At 38.6% G+C, this 25647-nt stretch overlaps 2 protein-coding genes across 7 annotated transcripts in view; both read left to right on the forward strand.

Moving 5' to 3' along the window:
* Positions 1 to 3206: 3206 nt before the first annotated feature.
* Positions 3207 to 4086, forward strand: LOC143430312 (uncharacterized). Its single transcript, XM_076906472.1, has 2 exons — positions 3207 to 3407; positions 3837 to 4086. The coding sequence occupies exons 1-2, from the start codon at positions 3232 to 3234 to the stop codon at positions 4084 to 4086; spliced, it is 426 nt and encodes a 141-aa protein (XP_076762587.1). The 5' UTR covers positions 3207 to 3231.
* Kcc (solute carrier family 12 member kcc) overlaps positions 4072 to 25647 on the forward strand; it is a 220783-nt gene continuing 199207 nt past the window's right edge. For all 6 annotated transcript variants that reach the window (XM_076906407.1, XM_076906410.1, XM_076906408.1 and 3 more), the window contains exon 1: positions 4072 to 4239. In XM_076906407.1, coding sequence (XP_076762522.1) covers positions 4164 to 4239 — 76 coding nt within the window. In that variant the 5' untranslated portion in view covers positions 4072 to 4163. The remainder of the gene's footprint in view (positions 4240 to 25647) is intronic.

Raw genomic sequence — 25647 nt, forward strand, 5'->3', positions numbered from 1 at the left:
ATGGAACGCGAAAATACGCGGACCCAAGGACTTCACTGATTCAGACTGTAGCTTTGGCTTCTACATTCAAGTGGTGCATCTCATCGAGGTTTTCCGTGTATTTAGAATTCTTATACAATTTCTCTTGCGAATGAAATGTCTTGCGAGCGTAGGACGCCGGGTACCTGGCTTGCAAGCCTTTTATATTTCGTATTATCACGGATTGAAACCTCTATGCTGTGCTCTTGCAAAAAGATTTATTCGAGACATCAGTTTTGAATGAAAATGTACTGAAGCGTTGAAATTTTCGTATGCAAGTATAGTTCACCTTTAATAACTCTTCGTCGCTCCGTATTGACCATTGAAAAGACATTATGCGGTAGCGTAGTCGAAAAAAGCCGCTTCTTAAATATCGGCCGTTGGATATTCTCTTTCGATTCGCTGAAATGACTATTACCTCCTGTTGGTAGTCGAATGAATTTGTAACTGGTGCTCGCGATGTGCATAACCTTTAGAGACTAAGTGCATGAACCTTCAACGTCACCTTGCTCTTCTCAGGGGCGTTTATCACAAGCAACGCCCACACTGTCGTCTCGTTGAAATGCCGTTAAATAGGAGTAACGTTTCAACGTGTAATTAAATTCCACGATACCGTGAAAGGGTAAATTATGTTCCATAACCGTGCATTAATTCAAGATAAACAATGCATTATAATGATTTATGATTATTAACCAACCGATAATTATTGATAGAAACATACATGTGGATATTAAAAGTGCAAGGAATGACGGTAGCATTTTAGTTTCGTATTTCTGTTTAATTTCGCGGTTCAAGGATTTTGCGAGTTAAAGTATGCGTCGCTAACCCTTTCGCAAGGATTCGCGATGTAAGGCAGTGGAATTTTCCCGAAGGGAAGGCTTCCGTTTCCTGCTGCCACCTATGTAAAACAGGATGCAGGCAACCGATGAAGTCCCGCGATTACTTATCGCTCTGTAGACGAAAATATGGTAATTCGTGCGTACGTAACTGCTTGCAAATTGTTGCAATTGTGTTAGCCGTGGCATAACTACATAATTTTGATACATAGGACATTGATACATGTGTATCTACAAAATATGTATATCGTAACATATAAAATATGTCAATTTGCACGATCATTGTTTTTTAGAACTTAAATATATGCTGTTTGCTCATAGTAGATTTCACAAATAAAATAAAAATCAATTAAATCTCTTTTATTTCATAGACGTTTAGTTTGAAATATTGTTGAATATATTTTCCTTATAGCAAACACATATTCCACGAATGTTATTGAAGCACGAGCGACCTTATTCATTCGTCTTATATAATACTGATTATCATTTCTTTCTACATGCATAAAATATGTGCGAATGAACAATGAAGATTGTATTCTCTGATTCTATGAATTTCAGAAGTTCAAACGGGATTAAAACTACTGTCATTTATTGGTAAACATACGCCATTCGAATGGTGAATACACATTTTACATGATAAAAAGGAATTTAATAGGTGCACGCGAGTTGTGCAGTTTTAAGTAATCCTAATGTTTGCGTCATGTTTTAATCGCGATCGAGTCATGTCAGTACTCGATAATTGCCCCACTATCGGTTAGATAAAAATCCAATTGGCAATCACGCGTTTGAGCATTTCGATGTGCACTTAAAGAGATTCCGCGATAATCAATACTCATGAGCTTAAAGTCTTTTTCGGTTTTTCTGTCGCGGAGCCATGGTTGCGTAGCCATTTGCAATGGAAATTGCTTTCTGAATGTGTATCAACCGGAAACGAGGTTGGCTCGCCTCTGCAAAGACGTTGACCGCTGCGACTGAAACTCGACGAGTTCTCCTTGGAATCGTGGCGGAATTCTTCGACGCGCAAAAATGACGAGGGCGGATGGCGTGTCGTGCGAGAGATACGGTCCTGAAGAAAGGCAGCGTGAATGCACGCACAGCACACATGGTCGTAGTATTCGTGTATTGTCCGCGGCAATAATTTTGCGACTCGTCGCCGCGCACGTTTAATCAGAAGTTTCGAGCGTGCAACAATTAGTACAAGATGTATCGCAGTTTCAAGAATCCGGCGGAGATTAGTAATTTGTGGTACTGTATTAGCTGCGAGCGAGTTAATTTAATTCTGGTAATTCACTGAATTGAAATAATTGGGGGAAGTGAAATTCTGGAAGGCAGCCAAAAAGCTTAAAATGAGATTTGTTCCTCTCTTACTTTTCATTGTATCTCAAAGCTTCGAAAAAAGGTTGGACATCCAGCATATTTTTAAATTCTTTACTGCTTTTTATCGCTACAGAACATATACATTTACCACACTTTTTATCTGCTTGCAATTTAAACTTTACAGCTGCTTTTATGTAGACATTACAAATTATCATGTGCTAATTCCTGCAAGAAATTGGAGCTATAAGTCCCTTGAAAATATTTTACACTTTTAACATCATTTCTTTCTCATCTGATGCAATTATGACTCATACATGTCACGTAATCGTTTTAAATCAGTTTTAATTTCGATGAATTTTCAATATACTATAGGAATCAACATTTTGAATAACTTCTTCCTCTATATATAATAGCTAAACTCTTTTAATTTTCGAGATATCCGCAAAAAGGGGCATTACTTACAAGTATACATCGATTAATGATTATCGAATTAGGATTGGATTATATTCTAATTCCCAATCGTCGTAAGGTCGCCAGTTACGCCATGCAATACACGAACTCGATATTTTACAGAGCCTCACATATGCAGTTGTGATGGGGCTTTCATCTGAAATCAAGCTGCGAAAGAGACTGGCAACCAATATCAAAAGACAAGCTGCGAAGTGACTGGCAACCAATATCGACTCGTGCACTCTCATGAATGCATATTCATAGGCAGAATGCCCTGTAACGATAGCACTTATTCTTATCAATATCTCGACATTTTTATGACAGGAGGTCAGTCAAAATATCAATTTCTCTGGCATATATTAAAAAATGGTGAAAATCGAGAGTATTCACGTACACTTTCGAAATAGATTACTCAAACTGATATCTCTAGGGCCAATGTCAGAAAAGGCACAGAGAAGTAATACCTCCAGCGTCAAATAACGCCGTTTTCCTGTCTACCAACGAAGCCCCTGCGATATATTAAGTCGAGCATCAGAAGAAACTAACGATGCAATTTCTTTCGCTCGTTTCAGACCCCTCGTTCGCGTGACGTTCCTCCTACCATCGTTCGATGGCAGCCAATCGCGTGCGGGCGTCGAGGGTAGTTCCACGATTGCTACGGTCCTGGGGGAGGCCGTGGTGCATGCACGCACACGTGGGTGCCCCTGTCTGTGGCGTCCATGCCCGACAGAGCTGGGAGAAGCGTCGTACCGCGGGGCCCCCTGGCGTACAGGCGTGCACACACGCGTGAGTACCGCACGCACGCACGTATGTATATATAAAACGGGCGATCAGGGCAAAGCCGTGGTGAGTAGGCCTTGTGTCAGCGTGGCAAGCGCAGTTGGTGTCCAAAACGCAGTGCGATCGTTGCTCACGCGAACCGACAGGGAAGCAGCAGCCCAGACGGCGGAGAGAATCCCGGCTCTGTGTGTGTGTGTACGGCGAGTTCACGCGCTACCAGACGCGGCGTTATCGCTTTCAGCACGCGCGCAACACGTTCCGCACGAGACGCGAGGCCGTGCACAGAGACGCTACGGTGCGACAGTGACACCAGCTTCGAACAGAGACGAACGAGAACGCGCACACGTTCATTCTTGCCCGTCGCTATTTCTTTTTATCCCGCTATCGTTCATAGTTGCTCTTCTCATTCGCCCCCCCTACCACTTTCCGTTTCAGCGGCGCTCCCTCTTGCTCGCTCGGCCGTTCGCCTGTTCTTTCCCTCGTCGCGTGTTGTCAGCGGCACACAGTCACGCGGCACAGCCCAGCAGAAGCCTATGCAACATCGTACCGGCGAATGGAGAACGCGTTCGCCAATCGTTGTAAACGAAAGTGCGGCCGCTTCGTAGTCGACGTGTACAGTCGTGCAGCTTCTCGCGCGTTTCGCGTTCCTCGAGAGGGTGGACGCCGTCGCGTACAGAGTGGATAGACAAAAAGGGGGAGTAAAAGTTGCTAGTCGGTGTTATTGTCCGGTGGTGGTGTCCCGTACGTGTGCAACCGAGAAGAATGGAGCGGTTCAGAGTCACGCCGGCCAATAGTACGTCGCAATACGCGCAGCAGCAACAACAATCGCTGGACTACGGTGAGTGGTTGTTTTTGTTACTGTTTTTTTTTGCCGCGTCTGGCATTCGCGGGATTCCTCCGATAGGTCGTGCAGACGTAGTCAGATGTCAGGTGTCGTTTAACAGAAATTGTTACGTGTACATCCATTTACTGTACGCTCGCGCATCGCGAGTTGTTGTTTAAACTCTGCGTGCGCGCATTTCAGCGTTCACTGCTTCCGACAAAGCCTTGGGAATTTTCAAATTAACATACTTGGACTGGGTATCGGTGTACGTTCTTCCGGGAAAAATGTGGAGACTCTTTTTTAGCTGCACAGTCATGTTTTGATCTTTATAGAAAAGTAATTCTTAAGATAGAACGGATGCTCGAAGAGTCGACCTTAACTTAATAAATTACTTACTAATATATGTGGATGGCTATTATTATAGCGTATGGTATATAGTGTATATCGTTAGGCTTTAAAGAATGGAAATAATTTAAAGGAGGAAAATGATGCTTGGATTACTTGTGTTAGTGTAAAAAATAACAGTGATTCAATACGAAAGCGTAGAATTAATAGAAATTATACGTGTCTATTTATAACTAACAGCAACAAATGAGCTACCTGTTCCAAACGCATAATTAAATACCCCTGAGATGCTGGTCAAGTCTCCCTTGAGTAGTTACAGTAATAGCACGCGATTATGCTACGTTATTAGTAGTGTGAGATGTATATAACAATAAGCTTGCATGTAATTTCCAGTATTTTTTTCCCTTAACGACATTAATAACATGCTCTTGGCAACGGGCGCCGCACGGAGCTCGTACGAATTAGGGTTTTCGCGTCAAGGTCGATCGATCCTCGGGAAGTCAGCCATCAGGAAGCACCGCCATGAGTTTCAGAACTCGACGATAGCGATCAGTTAACAAAATCGATCGTGCCTTGTTTTCAAGACCAAACTACCGACAACAAATCTAATGCATTGCGAATTTAAATCGCCCCTTTTAAGTTAGATTTCTTATCTGCAATTCGAGTGATCTTCAGCAATCGAATATCAATGCCTCCTTTCTGTGGTAGTGAGAATAATCGTCGAAATAAATGCGACATTTTCATATGCTAAAAAATAAGCCATTTTTTATTCGTAAAAAAAGTATTTAATTTCTTAAAATAATATTTTGCTCGATCAATTGTTGAAAGCACGTCGGATTCCACGTTTATACATTTTTCCGGATTATCTGAATCCGTCCGTGTCGGTTCAGGAAATTGTTCAGTGAATTTATAACGACTTGGTGTTTATCAACGACGCTAGAGAAAACCGCAAGCTGTGCGTCGATTCTTAAACGTGCACGCAACTCAACGCCGTTGTCGATTCAAAGAAATATGTCCGTTTCGTCGTTGCGTATCACGCGTGCGCTATATGTAGCGCTTGCTGCTCGTAATTATTCGAATAATTTCAAAATTAATCGGTCATTTAAATGCAACACCAAAGTAGATCAATTGCAATCCTTATTTTATTAACATCGCCATTGCATACGCATATCAGTAAAAGCATTCTCAATAAGGAATATCATAAAAGCTTGTAATATCAATCAACGGAACTAATTAATTTTCACAATCGTCTGTTCAGTTACGTAAAATTAATGGACAATTAAAATTGACAATAACGAGCAGTTTCAATTGTTCGACGTTAACTGTGGCACAATGGATTTATTTGCCTCTCGAAATATGACTAAAGTGTAGATTTTTTGCTCGACGGACGATTGCCAGCGTACAGCAGATACGCGGACGCATACCAGACCGTATCGCGACTTCAGCAGCGTCTGATAAATCGTTTCGAGCGGCGTCGCGTTACTTCTCCGACGTTTCCCGCGGGCTGGCTTGTCGACCTTTGCGGCTTTGTCTCGTTTACCCGCCTCGCGGATACCTGTCGTTTGTTTGTCTCTCGCAGATTATTTTGCAAAACCGCGATTCTACCACTCTACCCGCTATTATTTAAATAACTAAGCGCGACCAATGTTCCGCGAGCACAGCCTTTCGAGCCAGATCGATTACTGTTCTAACTCGAGATCCCAACGGCAGGACCTTGGCTCTCCGCGTCTATCCACGTGTATTCACGCGCTTGTCTATTTTTACGCGAACGTGTTCCAGAGGCGTGGCTGTCTTTAATAGTCGATACCAGCGGTCCTAACCGATTCGCGTAACAAATTGGTCGTCTGCTAGGACACTTGGGGGATGCTTCACGTTTCGATGCTGAAAGGGTTTCGTGTTTTGATGCTGAAAGGAAAACTGTTTCTTGCGACGTGTACAGAGCTGAGTCAGATGTGTCGCGCATACGCTGGAAATTTTTCTGGATATTAAAGGTTCACTTTGGGTTATAATCGGTTATGCATTTATACAGAGGCATATTGTTAAATTTCATAATAGTTGGAATCAATTGTGTTGGGAAATGTTCGTCCTTTTGGTAAATTTTGTAATCCTCTGTTGATAATGCAAGTCGTTGAGATTTAATTGAAATTTTTATTGTTTCATTTCTCCAAAACGAAAGTCTCAGATTCTATGTCTGTTGTATCTAGTAAAATTTATATTTGTAAGGCAAAGTTAAGATGAGCACTGTGCGTCCATGTCTATTGCTTGGTAATTAAGTGAATTTTCTTTTCTTATGCTTTTTAGATCTTAATTAGTCTTAAATATAAAGCTTGTTAAATAAGTTATTCAAAAATTTTTTTAATTTAGGTTTCGAAATGATTATATTTTCTCAAGTAAATTTCTTCATATTTTTCAGTTAGTAAAACCTTACAATTCACTACTTGTCTATTACAAAATGGTGTACCTTCGAAGAGTTTCAAGTTTTCTCATAATTTTCCATTAAATGTTTATTTTTACTGTAAAAGGATTTAAACATTTGGTTGAAATATCATTTGCAAATTTTTTTAGATTTAAGAAAAAAATTAAGACAGTAATATATCAAGTTAGAGGATGAGGGACTCTTAGTAGCGGCTATATTAGTAAAAATTCAGGATTAATTTAAAAAAAGCCAAAAATCAGGTTAACGAAGCTAAAAATCGGACGAATAACCATTTTTAAGTCAGAAAATTTCTAAGGAAGCTCATGTTCCGTTGCTTGCTCGACAAAGCAGTCCACAGACGCATGTTACACAAGATTGAAAGTTCGCTAAGCGTCAAATGCTTGCACGATTCCACAAATCTCACAGATTCGTCCATTCATCCATTTCTTTCTTTGTTGCACGCGAGAAAAAGACAAATTACCGATGAACAATGCAAACAAGGCGAGGGGTGCATCGTTGTTCCAAGTGGCGCTAAATAAATAGTCAAGGTTGACTGGTTTGGTATCACCTCGAACCGCCATTGGTTTTTATCCCTCTCGTTTTCCAAACGCGGTCGGATCCAGGAAGGAAAGCGGAGGGAAGCCTTAACGGGGCGCGTTACATAAACGATCGGTTCGATTCGTAGTCACCGGTGGAACCTGTTTAATCGCAACACCTCGTGTCACCGCTGTCGCCTTCCAGGCGAATCAACGTTGCGTAATACCCGTCAACTGCACCGTGATAACGAGCAGTTGTGTAATTGTTAATCTTGTTCCTTTAATGCGATACTACGGATCTTGAGGATAATTAAACGTGCCAACGGATAAGCAACGCATAACAATTTCTCCATCCGATTTCACGAAGTCCATCCAAAGGGATGCTGTCTGCGTAACAACTGAAACAGTAACAATGGTCTAATCCGTTTATTATTCTTCTTTTTAATAATCATTCGATATGTTTATTTAAACAGTCAGAGGTAGGGCAATGAGATTCCACAATTATTCGCATCGATTCATTTTTTTTATTAACTTTGTTCCACAATTACCTCTTTCAAACAGTAACAATGGTCTAATCCATTTATTATTTTCCTTTTTAACAATCATTCGATATGTTTATTTAAATAGTCAGAGGTAGAGCTATGAGATTCCACAATTATTCGCATCGATTCATTTTTTTTATTAACTTTGTTCCACAATTACCTCTTTCAAACAGTAACAATGGTCTAATCCATTTATTATTTTCCTTTTTAACAATCATTCGATATGTTTATTTAAATAGTCAGAGGTAGAGCTATGAGATTCCACAATTATTCGCATCGATTCATTTTTTTTATTAACTTTGTTCCACAATTACCTCTTTCAAACAGTAACAATGGTCTAATCCATTTATTATTTTCCTTTTTAACAATCATTCGATATGTTTATTTAAATAGTCAGAGGTAGAGCAATGAGATTCTGCAATAATTTGCATTGGTTCATTTTTTTATTAGCTTTGTTCCACAATTACCTCTTTCATCCGCATATCTCTTCTTTGGAACGTTTATTTTAAAACAGCTGGAGAACAGCGAGGGCACAGGAAATCGGTATAAATGGAGGTCTCGATGTCTGTATTATTGGCTTCTTTAAAATTAAGTGTTCTCTTGAATCGTATACATTAGGTGCGGGCTGTTGATTCGTTGAATCGTGATGGATAAAAATGAAACTGAATTGTTTGGATCTTACTTTCAGTATCTCGTTAATGGGTCCTGGTACTTAACGTCGAATGCTCCTCGTGAGATTGTTAACGACTACTACGTTACGCTGTTTGTGTTGCGTTAATTTCACTATGCAGTTTTATATGTGGTATAAAAGAAATTATAGGTATGAATGAATTGCAAAATATACATCTGCCCTGCTAGATACGATACAACGAAATCGTATAGTATATCGACCAGTCATCCTGTAGGTTAATTTTTATTCTGAATTTCCTGTTCGTTCAGTTCCCTAAAGTCGTACCACTGTCCCTTTCTGTTTGAACATCTACACTCCCCTTCAAAAGTAAAAGGGCACTAGCTTTATTATAATAAATGATCGAAGCTGATACGTTTGGCTAATAATTTATTAAATATCTAACAGATAACGTTAAACAATTAACAAAAATATGATAGAATATTATTAGATTTTGGTATTATTATACTTTGATACAAACACCATCGCGCTATTAAAAAGAGCTGTTCGCGTCGAACGGACACGGCACAGGTAAACACACGTTAACGCCACGCTGTCTTCATCCCTCAGAGAGGTCATCGAACCCCTCGCAGGAGGGATCGTTTTCCTTGCAACCTTTAATAGCGGTGCTCGCATGAGAACCGCTCGCAGCCCCTCTGGCTAGCGAATTTAGCGGCGGGGCGAAAGGGGCAGCTGCATCCCCGCTACGAAACCCGTGGGGTACCCGTGGGGTACCCGTGGGGTCGATAATCATGCAAGCCCACTCTACACGTTGTATTTCGCGATCCGTGCACGTGGTTGTACGCGCTCGCGCTTCCTCCACCACCCATCGCACCCCTTTCCACCACGTCCCCAGCTTCCTTCTCCACCCCCGTCTAGCCAGGTTGTCTGTCGATGAACGGCGCACGAGCTGGCTGTGCCATGCAGAATTACCGTGGCCACACCGCGCGACGCCCGCGTCGTTGTAACGAGCTTGTTAATTTCAGTCGCGCGTGTCGCTTATTAACCCTTAATCAGGCCGCGGTGAACACGGTCTTCCCGCGTCTCGTCCGCGGATCTAACGGTTTTAATTAGCCGGCGAAATGTCGGCGTGTCCAATTATTTGGACAGCACGCGCACGTTTCTTTGGATGTAGATTATCCGTGCTAGGGGGAATCAGCTTTGTCCATTAACGACACCGATGCGTGAGCACGGCTATCACTCTACGCCACGTGTCGTGTAGATGTACATTCTTGTTCAAAAGTAGTGGCCCACTCATTTAATTGTAATAATGGTTTGTATTATATAATATGTGACTTTGTAGATTTTTTGTACGCACAATAATTTCTAATTTCCAGAGTTTTCTATTAATATAGAAGTTTTCTATTTAATATAGAATTTAATATAGTTTTAATATAGTTTTCTATTTATTAATTATTTTTTTATTATTTCTATTAATTTTAATATAGTTTTCTATTTAATATAGAAAAAGGGAACTTTATCGCGCGAATTAATTTTTTTTTTTATATTATATTTCCAAAATTTATACAAATTCACGTGCAAATTCACGGCTATCACTGTACGCCACGTGTCGTGTAGATGTACATTCTTGTTCATAAGTAGTGGTCCACTCATTTAATTGTAATAATAGTTTGTATTATATAATATGTGACTTTGGACATTTTTTCTACGCACAATAATTTCTAGTTTCCAGAGTTTTCTATTTAACCAATTAACTGTGGAATTAAGTTTCAAAAGATCACCACAGGGTGCGGAATTAAGAACAAGCAACGACGTGTATACACGTCGAACGCAGGGCAATTGGTACTATTATACATTTTACGAAAAACGAGGAAGGATTACATTTTTATTCGTCACAAAGACTAACAATTCGTTTCTAACTAAAAGCTTGAGAATTGCCAAAAAATAATAAAATACATACACAAGAAAAATTGAAGATAGCAAGAATAAGCAAGAAAAATAAGAAAATAGTTTACAAAATTTCAAGCTATGTATAATAAAGGGAACATATTACCAAATAATGTTCTTATTACATTTTATTGAGATTTCGAGTTTTTATAGTGAATGGTAATTTTTTATTTTACACGACGAGTATACACGTCGAACGCACCGCAGTAGAGATTTGGTTCGACGAGTATACACGTCGAACGCACTTAACTGGTTAATATAGAAAAAGGAAACTTTATCACGCGAATTAATTTTCTTTGTTAAATTATATTTCCAAAATTTATACAAATTCACGTGCGCTAATTCGTCCTCTACATTTTTCGAGGATATCGCTCACTCAATGTCTTATGAAATACGACATCTCGCTCGAGGATGAAACGTAAGTTTCAGTAAGGTGTCGTTCACCTTTGAAGGTGGGCAAACTGATCGAGGGAAATGTACATTGTCGCGGGGTAGGGGAAATAAGATTCAGATTGTGCCGGAACATTCATCAGACGAACGTTTCCCCTGCTGACTCGTTCTTCTCGTACCTGTGTCGCGGCATAAATAGAAGCAGTTTCGCGCAATATATTCTACCCTTTGTCGAGGTGTCACGCGGGAGACGTGGCGCCCCCCCAGAGAAGGGAAACTAGAGCGTGTAACTTTGCCAGAGTGGAAACCGTTTCTTAGTTTGGCCGTTCGACTAATCTGCTCTGTCTCAGTCTGCTCCACGCGGAGAACAATACCATGCGAATCCCTCTTCTAAAACGATTTTATTCTAAGAGAGTTTTGCAGTTTTAGGGAGGGTGGAAATTTTCATCGCACCTTTACATTATGATCTGGAAAACGTAGAAGTACAAATCAATTTTTGATGCTTTTCGAATTAAAGTTTGGGCTTGTTGGTTCTAATTTTATTTCACTTTGTGAAAATTAATTAATTTATGATTTTTATTACTAATTTTCATCACTTCAAGTATTGGTACTAACCATTCGCTAGATTCTTCTCATTTAAAATGAATTTTTTAAATCGCTAGGTAAAGAATTATATTTGAACCAGAAATGAAAAGGAATACATTAATTTTGAAGATTTCTTCTGAACTTTTAAACATCTTGAAATATTCATTGACTCATTTAATCAAACTCCATTTTGTCTTCTACACTTGGTTAACGAATTATTCTTTGAACAAATATAATATATCTATATTCCTATATGTTATTGATCTCAGTAGATATGATATGCGATATAAAATTTATATACGTACAAATATACACTTACTCATGAAAGTTAAAGAACATAGCGATCCTTAAAAAATAATTGTATATTTTTTTCACTTAATATGTATTGGTTAGTATAAGAAATAACACGAAGAGATGAGATTCTATAGAAAAATATGCAATAGGTTTTTGTTCGATTGTACTTACTTTATGTAAGGCCAACGTTTAATATGGAATCGAAAAAATAAGACATAGTCTTGGTGATAAAAGTAAAAAACAAAATGTATAAGATGAGTCGATCAATTGCACCATCTGCAACTTGCTCTCTATTTGTTACATAAAACAATATTCCAATTTTTTATAGAACAAATAATTTACTAGTAAATTTAAATAAATTAAAATTAAGTAATTCATCATATACATTGCAAAGCATATACACATTGCTCCATACATTTCTGGTGATTTTAAAAATCACTTAAACTTCGTCAACATCTGAGGAACGCCACCCCAAAAATAACTTGAACGTAATAGAAAGTCTTGGAACACTTAAATAGCTGTCGAAAGCAGCGGTGGTCAGAAAATGAATTCAACTTCGAAAGTCCACTATTCTTAATCGAACACACGCGCTATCGAGCGGTTAATTACGATTCGAAAAACTCCCTCGCGCGCGGTTCCATTCGCGTCCCAGCGGAAGCGTCGCTTTTGAGTCGCATCGTCCACGGTAATTAATCAATTCGAACTTTGCTCGCGCGCCAGTTGCAACAAGCTTAGAATGGGACGTGAATTATGCGCCGCTGTTCTGCAGCCCCCAGAGTTCGCCGATTAATCCAATGTGTTCGCACTTTGTTCCGCATCCCCCATGACGATCTTCGTTCCGACGTTCCTCTTCGGTTCTTCACGCGTTATTTTAGATAAGCTGTTCGTCACGTTCGTTGGGAACAAGTGACTGTGATTGTTTGAAATAAATTGCGAGATTTGAACCTCTTATAAAGAGTAAAAGATGAAAATTGAAATTATATTTTTAGTTTGGATTGTGTTTTAGTGAATTTCAGTGATCACTGAAAATAATTTTTATAAGAAAATGAAAGATGTCACGACAGAAATGGTGGAATCACTTTAGATTTTTATAATTTTTTTAAAACACGAATCGCAAGATTTTAATCAGAATCAAGGGTCATTGTTGAATTAATGAAAAGCTGGGGTTGGAACACTTGGAATTTTTTCGAAATACGACTTGTATACCGCTGGATTCCTTAAACTTCTATTATCAGATTTCATTTCATTGATCGTAAGACACACATGGTGTCATAATATAAATCAAATCTTGTTATTTAGCGGAGAGAGCAGGAGAAAAGTGAATTTAGTATCTTTAAATATCATTTAACGACACTTTTTACGTAAACGCTGGTTAACAATCTTTCTTGAAATCGTTCTTTGAGTTTTCTTTAGTGCTCTTCCTTGTTTGCTTTACGAATTTTACGATCGAGTTCCTATTACAAACGAATAATCGTTACTTTTTAAAAGATAAACGTTTATCGTCTGGAAAAAATAAACTTTGATTAGAATACTAAATGTCTATATTCCATATGAAAAAGTACCAAATATTCCTAATACATTCTTTAATTTACACATAACAAAATTATTTTAAACAAAACATTTGTTATCATTAATTCACTCAATGGCTCAAAATATCTTACTTAAAATTTTATCCTAACAATCACTGAATCTCACAAACTTCTATTCCTCGAAACTTTGTCTAACATTTATTCCCATAAATAGACTTTGTCCTTTACCCTTTCCTTATTTTTTTCTGTATACAACGTCGATGCAAACGCCACAAACGCTACACCATATCCCAAATTCTATCACTCATCGAAAAAGACTAAAATAAAAAAAACCCCTCGAAAATCTTCCAGAAAAAAATCAAAACAAAATTATCCAAATTCTATTATTCATCGAAAATGACTAAAATAAAAAAGACCAGCCCAAAATACTCCAGAAAGAAATCAAAACAAAATTATCCAAATTCTATCATTCATCGAAAAAGACTAAAATAAAAAAGACCAGCCCAAAATCCTCCAGAAAGAAATCAAAATAAAATTATCCAAATTCTATCATTCATCGAAAAAGACTAAAATAAAAAAAACCCTCGAAAATCCTCCAGAAAGAAATCAAAACAAAATTATCCAAATTCTATCATTCATCGAAAAAGACTAAAATAAAAAAGACCAGCCCAAAATACTCCAGAAAGAAATCAAAATAAAATTATCCAAATTCTATCACTCATCGAAAAAGACTAAAATAAAAAAAACCCTCGAAAATCCTGCAGGAAGAAATCAAAACAAAATTATCCAAATTCTATCATTCATCGAAAAAGACTAAAATAAAAAAGACCCGTCGAAAATCCTCCAGAAAGAAATCAAAACAAAATTATCCAAATTCTTTTATTCATCGAAAAGTCTAAAATAAAAAAAACCCTTCGAAAATCCTGCAGGAAGAAATCAAAACAAGATCAATATCGTCCCTTCGATCGCAACAACATTTTATCATGCATCGAAAATGAGTAAAATAAAAAAAACCCTTCGAAAATCCTGCAGAAAGAAATCAAAACAAGATCAACATCGTCCCTCGATCGCACCAACAAAGCTCTGGTCCGTTCCCAATTCATCCCCGTTCTGGGCAGAGAACTTCACGGACTGTTTGACGAAAGGTCTCTCTCGAGGTGTCTCCCTTACAACTTTCCTCAAGCACGGAACAGAGACTGTGGCCCCGGGGCGTTGGTCCCGCGCGCGATTAACACCGTCGAGGAAAGGCGCGAGCTAACAAGAAGAAAGCCCTTCGCCGCGGCCGCGCAAACGAGCCACGTTTTAATGGACTTCTCGGACCGCGAACACCATTGTGTATCCAGCGGGGTATATCGCGCGCGTTCACATCGAGACGCGTCGCGCATACACGCGTTTCGACCGTGCGCGCATCACGGAGACGTATTTCAGACGTGCCAGCAGCCATGGCAGCTCGCCAACGCCCCCTCGCTCGCTTCCCTGGCTTTGTGTGTTTATCAACAGAGAATTATGCCAGCGTGGAGATGACGTTGCGAGCCGCTCTCCCGTCTTTTGCGGACGCGTTCTCCAGCGTATCCAGCCGCGGGAAGATTATTTTCAGACGGCGAGTCTGAATTAGGACTCTGCACCCCTCGCGTCGCCAGTTCTCCCGCGACTGCTTCGTGGAGAACGCGATTGTCAGCCAACGGTTGCTTTGATACCTCGCGAAACACTCGGAATAGGTCGCTCTGATTCGTCGTTGGGCTTTCGCGAGTGGCTTAACCGGCGGAATTTTTAATGCGCGCGGATTTGGTAGGTTTAGAGAGAAAGGAAGCGGGGCAATTAGAAATGTTTGAGTAGTGGAAATGGTAAGGGAAATGACTCTGCCAAGAGTATTGGTTACTTTATTTTGGACTTGTGATTGGGTTTGATAAATAGATTCATTGTTTATGATTTACGTTAGTTTAATTATGGTCATTTACATTTTACAGAGTAGTGGAAATGGTAAGGGAAATGACTCTGCCAAGAGTGTTGGTTACTTTATTTTGGACTTGTGATTGGGTTTGATAAATAGATTCATTGTTTATGATCTACGTTAGTTTAATTATGGTCATTTACATTTTACAGAGTAGTGGAAATGGTAAGGGAAATGACTGTGCCAAGAGTGTTGGTTACTTTATTTTGGACTTGTGATTGGGTTTGATAAATAGATTCATTGTTTATGATCTACGTTAGTTTAATTATGGTCATTTACATTTTACAGAGTAGTGGAAATGGTAAGGGAAATGACTCTGTAAAGAGTATTGGTTACTTTATTTTGGACTTGTGATTGGGTTTGATAAATAGATTCATTGTTTATGATCTACGTTAGTTTAATTATGGTCATTTACATTTTACAGAGTAGTGGAAATGGTAAGGGAAATGACTCTGCAAAGGGTATTGGTTACTTTATTTTGGACTTGTGATTGGGTTTGATAAATAGATTAATTATATATGCTCTACGTTGGTTTAATTATAATTATTTACATCAAGTTACTGAGATAGAACTCACAGTTTTTAATTATTATCTTATTATAAGTTTGTTTAGAAAGTTCGAAAGGCGCGTTTTTATTTTATGAAGAAATATAGTCGAATGATTAATAGATGAACATTCGTTAGAGGCATTATGTAATTCCACTCTCATTAATGTTCTAGGGAGAGATATGAATGACATTTTTTGAATCTACAATTTTTCAATTTTCATAACATAAAAGACCAACATTAGAATTATCTGTGGTTTACGTATTTCTTATCGAGGCAGACAGAATGATTTATGTTTGGTAGAAACAAGTATATTTGTACATATATACATACTTAGGTACCGATAAGTTGACAGGTCTTTATTGAAAGAGCTTCTCGTCTTATCGTTCACGATATTAATATTAGAGATGGTGATAAGCCTAGTATTTTGAAGTATTGAGTAAACTTATGCGCACGTGGTGATTGAGGAAATGTATATAAGTCTGTGCAATGTATAAATGTTATCAAACATAATTTGGGTTCCAATAAAACGTTGTACGAAAATCTTTTTTTAGCCTGGAATTTTACCTGTATCTTTTGTCTGAGTAAATATCCACATAGGAAGTGAACGAAAAGTACGATAAAGAGAGAAATCATTTTATTTATGGAAGTAAATCGGACAAGGATGTTTTGAGGTTGAAAAATTGTTAGAGAAAAATTTTGAGCACGTCATTTTGATTCATTGGTGGATTTAGTATTAATAAATATATTATTTCTGAAAATAATTTTTTGATGTTCAAATTATACATTTGTGTCCTAATAAAAGATGATGGATTAAAGATTGATAAGGAAATTTTCTAAAAACAATATGAAAAAATACTAAGATAATTTGAAGACGTTAATGAATTAAAATCAAGTCAAATAAAGGAAATAATAAAAAAACTTTGCAAATATTTATTATAATGGCTTATTGCAGTCATCACATGTAAAACAAATTTCAATTTCCATCAAATGTTGAATTACATTTTATTTCCAATTTTTATACTATTCACATTCTTAAAAAGAATACTAAAATTACTGTTACATAAAAAATGATGTCAATTTCTATATGTTTATCACATTAACAAAGACAGTCTGAAAAAACCTGTACAAAACAATTACGTATTAAATATAGGTATATTAGAAAAAAGATAAGTTACCAATTAAATGCATATTACAAATTAAATGACTCCTATACTGTACGTGTATATATAAATTACAAATTTAATGTCTGATACGTATAATTATGCACAATCATATTATATATTACAATTATATAATTACTAGTTAAACGAATATTAGAAATTAGAAATAATTCTTATAAGAAATATGCGCATACAAGTTCCAAATTTAATTCCACACTAAAAATTAAATAATTCGTAAACTCCACCTTCCTTTTAACTTCGTCTGATGCGTATTACACATCTAAATCTGTAATCCAAATATGAACACGAGTAACTCCACCCAGCGAATCCCCCAACAGACAATGTACTACTCGCGCATGCAGCCGCGTAACGCGCAGAAAGTAACGTTTCCTCGCGAACTATCTGACATTGTTGCGAGCAAACTTCCCTCGCGTTACGCCTCCCAGGAGGAGTTATTTTTCGAAACGCCGCACGAGCCTCGCGGGACCCGCCACCCTCTCGCCAATAAATTTCCATTCGCCGTGGCAATTCGCAGAAGCTCCCGCGGAGCGTTTCGAGGCCTCGAAGACTGCTTCCTCGAGCATAACAAGCCGTTTTCCTCGCGAATACGACATATCCGGCGTCCGTTTATTTAGCGGCGCGAGCGCGCGATTATTTTGAGCAGACTCGACGCTGGGAACACGACGACGCATCGAGAGCCACATCACCCTTTGTCCGTTTCCGCGAAGAGCTCCAGGAGACTGTCGTCCTTTGCGCGCACACGTCCCAAGGGACGCACCCTCTCTGTCGACGGGTTGATTCGAACGGCGAACACGACTGCGACCTCGCGTCGCTCGTAACGAACGCGACGTTCCTCGGACGCTGTTAAAAGTGTTTTTCGAGTTTCCAGCAGGAAATTCCATTTGAGCGAGTTCCCGTTTTATTGCCACTGGTTGGACGATGTTTGCGAAACGTCGCCTCTCGTTGTATCGCTGGGAACACGGATTCAGGATCGTGGGACGAGCGTGGTTATCGATCTGCGCGTAAATCGGTAACCTTGATTCCTAATATCTGGGAGGGCGGACCACTTGACATCAATCCCTTTTCTTCTTTCTCTCTCTCTCTCTCTCTCTCTCTCTCTCTCTATCTCCCTCTCTCTGTTTCTCATCCCTCTTTTATTCCTCTATTTTTCACTTATTCCCACCCTCTCTGGCCCTGCCTCTTCGCCTGTTTTCCTTTCTGATGGCCGTGCTCTATTTTCGCTCAAGCTCCATTTTCCATTTATATCTGCGTATCGAAATTAGGATTACACACTCGTTTGTGAGAGAAAAATATTAGATATTTGTGTTATGATTGAATAGGATTTCTGATTTTGGTGAGGAAATCAGAGGAATTAAGAATTGTTAGTAATCGTTAGAAACTAGAGGAGTTAAGAATTGCTAGTAATTGTTAGAAATTAGAGGAGTTAAGAATTGTTAGTAATTGTTAGAAATTAGAGGAGTTAAGAATTGTTAGTAATTGTTAGAAATTGGAGGAGTTAAGAATTGTTAGTAATTGTTAGAAACTAGAGGAGTTAAGAATTGTTAGTAATTGTTAGAAATTAGAGGAGTTAAGAATTGTTAGAAATTAGAGGAGTTAAGAATTGTTAGTAATAAACTGTTTTACGCTGGTTTAATTGCATGGAACAGTGACAAATAATTAAAGTAACATTTAATATACTCGTACAGTCCTCTTACAAGCTGATAACTATTCTTTTCCGTGTAAACAACTTCTACACGTTGTACAGGAACATCAAATCGATTTCCAGTATATCCAGTGCTTACTGTTTTCACTCCAATTTCCCTCAAAATAAAATCCAATGTAAATGTATTATCCAAAAGCCATAAATTGTATCGCTATTCAATAGCAGACATAACATACTTCTACACAAAGTCTCATGCTTCTCACTATTAGATACAATTAAATAATCATCACTCAAATGTAGATCCTCGACTTCAAAGACCATCGTTTAACGCGACGAAAGCGTTTCCACTGGTTCTGAAAAAAGAAGACGGAAATAGAATAAAGAAAAAGAAAAAACACTCAACTTCGATCGCAATATTTCGGCTGCTGGTCCTCGTAAATTCGGCGACAGCTGGTACCGCCGCAACTCCCCGCCATCTTGTTCTCCATCGGCACCGCGGATATATTTTTAAGTCCGCCGATGAACGCGGGCTGGAACGGGACAAAAGCGGTCGCGGGCACGCCGTTTGGCGTAATTCAGATATTAATATACGCGACGGACTGGGCCGTTTCTAGTCACTCGAGAATTCGTGACGTATCGCCGGGAGTAAATGTCAATTGGCACGCGGGGTCCACGGTGGAACGATCTTTCCCACAGCTATCCGCTCCGCGGTGCGTCCAACACGCTTTGGCATCGTTCGTCTAAACGAAGATTCATGAATGAAACAGTCACTTTCTCGAATCGAGCTGTTCGAAATTTTACTTCGAGCAGCACTGGTGTCATTAATTTTATCACAAAATCTAATCTGCTTTTGGAGGTGTAACGCGTTTTTACGATGTGTTGCGTCCTTAATTTCTCCTCGCTTACTTGCTCGGATAGAATATCTCGGACGACTTTTTGCTGGCAGGTTTTTGACTAGTTTATTTCACAAAATGTACATTTATATAGAGGATCGGAGTTCAGCAGTCAGCCAATCCGCGAGCTGCTTGATTTTGAGATGGTGGTGGTCGCTACCTTTCAGTAGGGCCACGGAACACAACCGTTAGGGTAACCTATTCGAGGCTATTTGACCTAATGGGACCCGTGATTGGGATTTTTGGGTTTATGATACGTCAATAGCTATTGAAGAGAAACTTTAAGAGGTAAACTAAGTTTTCTAGCAACCTTTTAGTGCCTTAATCCCGGTTAAGAAGTTAATCAGAAAAAGTGATAAACAGAAATTGGGACTCTTCAAACTTAAACTTGGTTCGACCATATGTTTCGAGGACGGAACACAATGTGTGGTGTAGTCTGCTATGTAAATCGAAGTGGAAGCTCGAATGCGAGATGTTTGTATAAAGATTCGAGTTGGTACTGGTTTTATTTGCAATTTTTAAATAAATTTATCGTCATTTAGCTTCTTTTTTCTAATAAAAGTTAAGGTTAGATTAGGTTCAGTTTGGTTAGAAATTGGTCCATTAGGTTTAACTGAACGTCCATGTTGGATTCAGGTGAGACATCTCTCTCTTAGTTTCTTAAGAAGTTTTTATATTCTTTTTAAATTATAAATTATTAATTACTCAGATTACTGACGACGAATTTCTAAAATTGAGGGATTAAGAATTGCGTAAGGGTTGAAAGTGTTACATTAAATTTTTTTTTTATCGTTGCAAGTTTATTGAAAAATATCGTATAAAACTCTCTAATGAAACGAAAATGTCACGAATTAATATCGCAGAATTCCTTGAACGACACGCACTCACCAAGGAACACGTTTTTTACAATGTATGGTGTAGTCTTCTATGTAAATCGACGTGAAAGCTCGAATGCGAGATGTTTGTATAAAGATTCGAATTGGTACTGGTTTTATTTGCAATTTTTAAATAAATTTATCGTCATTTAGCTTCTTTTTTCTAATAAAAGTTAAGGTTAGATTAGGTTCAGTTTGGTTAGAAATTGGTCCATTAGGTTTAACTGAACGTCCATGTTGGATTCACGTGAGACATCTCTCTTGAGTTTCTTAAGAAGTTTTTATATTCTTTTCAAATTATAAATGATTGCTCAGAAGATTCACGATGTATTTCTGGAATTGAGGGGTTTAAGAATTGCGTAAGGGTTGAAAGCGTTGCATTAAATTTTTTTTTTAATCGTTGCAAGTTTACCAAAAAATATCGTACAAAACTCTTTAATGAAACGAAAACGTCACGAATTAATATCGCTGAATTCCTTGAACGGCACGCACCCACCAAGAAACACGTCCGTTAGCGTTTTGCGCGACATTAGAAGCATTCCTCGAGCATTTTTCACGAACGACAGCGGAAAGGTCGCGCGACACGCCGGTCGCGGAGGGTCGCAGGCTCTGGAAACGCTCGGTCCGTTGATCCTTGACTCGCCAATTGATCGTTTTGCTCTTGGCCGCTCCGCGTAATCGCGGAAAGGCGGCGCGCTTTGAAGCCACGCTTCCACGATCGAACGAACGTGGGAAAACGTGAATAGCCTTCGTGGAAAACGCGCACGCACGCGCGCGCGTTTCGCGGATTTCGAGTGTCGACATCGTCAGAAATGATCGGTTCAACTGTAAACAGGTCCCATCCGATTGTTCGATGGGATTGAATACTCGAGCTTTGGTAAGCTCCTGCTATTGTTGAGGCGCGTTCATCTCGGTTTCAATCACGTAGACTTTTTGGTAAATAGACAAGGTGCACAGATAAGTCTTTGATAGACTTCTATTCATGTAAAATTGGTTACCAGGAATGTAGAAGGAAGTACTATTTGTATGGCTGATTAAACGATGCAGCACGAAGCCAAAGGTAAAAAGATCGCATACTTCATCACAGAAATAAATTACCTTCCTGTCGATTTATATAATAATCTGTTTATTCAACTTTCTTTAATTTTATCTACATTTAGAATAATCGGTTTGTTCAACTTTCTTTAATTTCATCTACATTCTAAATGTAGATGAAATAAATAATAAATAAAGAAATAAATAATCTGTTTGTTATTCTAAATGTAGATGAAATTAAAGAAAGTTGAATAAACAGATTATTTATCTCTTCATTTATTATTTATTTCATCTACATTTAGAATATAGATAAAATTAAAGAAAGTTGAACAAACAGATTATTATATAAATCGACGAGAAGGTTCATATGCGAGATAACAGTATACTGATTTTATCTAGTGTTTGTCATATTCACAGTTTTTTAAAAAAGAAAGCCAACAAAAGTTAAGAATAGGTTCAGTTCAAAGTTGGTCCATTCGATGTGACTGGCATCCATATTGAATTCACTCGAGACAGCTCCCTCTTAGCCTACACGCAATCTCTTTAAAATAACGTCAAGTAAGATAGTCCAGTATCAAAGGATAATATAAAAAGAAGAAGTAAAAACTGCCAAGCTTCAAGAACAGATCGATAAAGTTTCTTATCGTGTGAAAGGTAGACGAAATATATCTAAAAGTAAATGTCCCTGCTCGCGAGCGAGGAAGTGTAGATCTTCAAGACTCCCATGCGTCGTATTCGTGTTTGCGATCGTGATCGACGACGCTTGGCCTCCGCCAAGGCTGGTTCCGACTGGATGGTAAATATCGACGTCTGATGAAGATTTAAGCGTTCCAGGCTCGCGTGCTCCCAGCGTTCAGGGTTTATTATTTAGCAAGAATTTTCTACGGCTTGCGTAAGACGAATAGGATTCGTCGCTAAAGAAAAAGAGAGAGAGAGAACGCGGACAGCCCCGCGTACGCAACACCCAAGCGCTAACAATTATTTTATTATTGGCCCAATTACGCCGTTATTGTTTTCACACACGCGCGACGTATCGTTTAAAAGCGGTTTGAGGCGGCTTCTACAATCGTCCGGGTGATTCGACCGGCTGGATTTTTGCGTTCCTCGCGTTCTGCCCGCTCGTCGACGCGGCCAGATGTTTACCGCGTGTAAAATTTCCATTGGTGTGTGCCTCGCTCGTCTACCGTCGGTGTCGAAGCGTAGCCGCGCGCAAACGGCTCGAGGGAATTGGAAACGACTCGGCTCGAACGAGCGCGAGTCAAGTTAGTTGACTTCGACTAACATCGTTTCGAGAAATGGATACCTGAACACGTTCGATTAGGGTAGCCAGGTTATTTGAATTTAAGTAGAGTCAGCTCTACTTTCGATTTACGCGAGTCGAGTTGGGTAGCGTTAAGTTATTCGTAATTAAACGATTTAAGTTTAGATAACGAATTGTTGTAGCGTTATTGGATTAGGCGTATTGCTTGAGCTTATGTAGATTTATTTCAAGTTTGTTTTCAGTTAAGTTAAGTTACTTGTCGTTGAGACATTTGAATTTAATTGGAATTAGACAATTAGTTAGGGTAGATAAGATACTTGAATTCATGTAGATTTATTTCAAGTTTGTTTTCAGTTAAGTTAAGTTACTTGTCGTTGAGACATTTGAATTTAATTGGAATTAGACAATTAGTTAGGGTAGATAAGTTACTTGAATTCATGTAGATTTATTTCAAGTTTGTTTTCAGTTAAGTTAAGTTGCTTCACGTTGAGTCGTTTGAATTTAATTGAAATTAGACAATTAGCGAGGGTAAACAAGTTACTTGAATTCATGTAGATTTATTTCAAGTTTGTTTTCAGTTAAGTTAAGTTGCTTCAATTCAAGTTACTTGAATTCATGTAGATTTATTTCAAGTTTATTTTCATGTGAATCGAACTACTTGACTTCATGTCTTAATTATTGGAATGCAAGTAATGAATATCTAAAGCTCTCTTGTAATTTACAATGTATAGTACAGTTCCTATCAAAGCAACGAACAATTGAAAAAACAAGTGGAGGATAATTGGAAATTACATTTTAATTGTTATTTTTCAATGAACTTTTTGCAAAATAGTTTGCACAATCGCATCTACTGCTGAAGAGTACTAATTTAATCAATTTACTCAAATATTCTATTACCAGTCGTTTTCAAATTATTCGTCGTCGTAAATTTTGCAATCAAATTTTGTAACAAGTTCACAAGTTCATATTAAATAAACATACTCCAAATTACTTGAAAATTACAGTGACTTGTGAAATTCCACACTTAAACTAAGCGTAGATGTGAACTTATATGAACCGAGTTTTATCAGTTATATTAATGGCGTAATTCTGTAAAAATTTGTTCAAACACTTTCTTCGGTATTTTTAACCAAGATACAAAAAAAGAAAGAAACGAAAACTCCAATGAAATCTCAATCACTGAGATATTTCAAGCAAGTTAAATTCCTCGTCTACTTTCCCCTTCATGGAACTGCTCTGCTTTCATCAGAATTGGAAATTAAACAGAATTCCCAACGAGCATCATAAAAAGTTAATTTCCTTACTTCGTTCACGGGATCGTCTGGATAATTAACAACGGTGAGTGCGTTTAATTCCCAAAAGACTCGCGGAATCCAATAAACGAAATTTGCCAATACGAAGGGTAAAACGATCTTGGATATAGAAGGTAAAATGGTTCCACCGGTAAATCGAGTCTCGTCTAAAGCCTTTCATCCCCATGTTCGAATCTTCCCCTGTGCTCCCTCTATTTATCCAGATTTCCAAGCATTATACGTAAAGCAAACTCGAATGTTTTTCCTCCAACGAACGCTACAACCCCGTCTGTCTACGATATTGCTTCCGTATCCAGAAGCAATTTCGTCTTCACCCTTTGCCAGCCTTCCCTTTCGTCAGCGATACCACGCACGAAATCGCGTTGCCGTCTCCAATACCTCGTACGTCTTATCCGTTTACCCCAATAAGAGTTTCATTTATCATCCACGCGTCCTCCTGCGGCGTGCAGAAACAGATTATCGTGGATCCAATATCCACGATTAAACGACTTCAACGAATAGGGGGGATGAAGTCGCGCGCTGGCTCATCTTCGTGAGTGCACGTCAAGATCCGGGAGGAAAAAGAGAAATGAAAAGGAGAAGAGGGTTGCGACCCATTTCCGTGTTTTAGAGCATCCGACAGAGGCCAGGAACGCGTGCACACGTTCGCGCCGTGGTTTTAATGCTCGTCGTAGTGCAGAGCGGGTAGAGAGTGCGCTTTGGCAACGTTGCTCCTCTTACGTGGCTCCTGTTTCGATACTTTTTTATTCTTTTGGAGGATTCCTTCGTGCGATATCTGAAATTCATCGAATTCGATGTCTGAAATTCGTCGAATTCGATCGTCGCCACTTCGTTCCCTGTCGTCGACTGATTCTGAAAGTTACCAACCTTTTCTTCGCGCTGCTTGTCGCGAGCTTATGACGTGAACAGAGATAGCTGTACAGAGACGAGGAAGTTCCTCGCGTTCTTTTGTAGGCCATCTTGCGCGTGGGGGTTGCAGCGTATCGCGTTTCATATCTTCTGGCGAACCGTTCCTTTAGGGAGGACAGGTACTGAAGGTATCTCGGTTTGCTGGCTTTCTTACATCGTTGCGTCTGAATGAAGGTGTTTGGGACCGTAAATGCTTTCGTTGGGGTTCGTTGGAAATGTTTTAGGGAAATTCTGCTGGAACGTATGCTTGTTCAACGTTTACTTTAAATTCACTTTTCTGTACTGTTACACACGTGGCCATTTGTAATTATGGGGAACGATTGTGTTGTTGCTGATGCAGGGTTTGAAGATGAAATTCACTCTTTTGTAAATTGAATATACTTCAGATTATATATTTAGAGGACGTTACTTTCATTATTTAACTAATTGTTAATTAGTTGGTACAAAATAGAGTTACTTCAATTTTGTATAAAAAGAGAGACATTGCAACGCATCAACGTATTTTTATCCTTGCTTTTAATTTTGTAATAATTCGAGTAAGCGTTTTATATATTTTTATGCAATCATGGTATTAATATTTTTAATAATACCTTTTGGAAATAG

The sequence above is a fragment of the Xylocopa sonorina genome, chromosome 13, assembly GCF_050948175.1.
Source record: "Xylocopa sonorina isolate GNS202 chromosome 13, iyXylSono1_principal, whole genome shotgun sequence".
Classification (NCBI taxonomy): domain Eukaryota; kingdom Metazoa; phylum Arthropoda; class Insecta; order Hymenoptera; family Apidae; genus Xylocopa; species Xylocopa sonorina.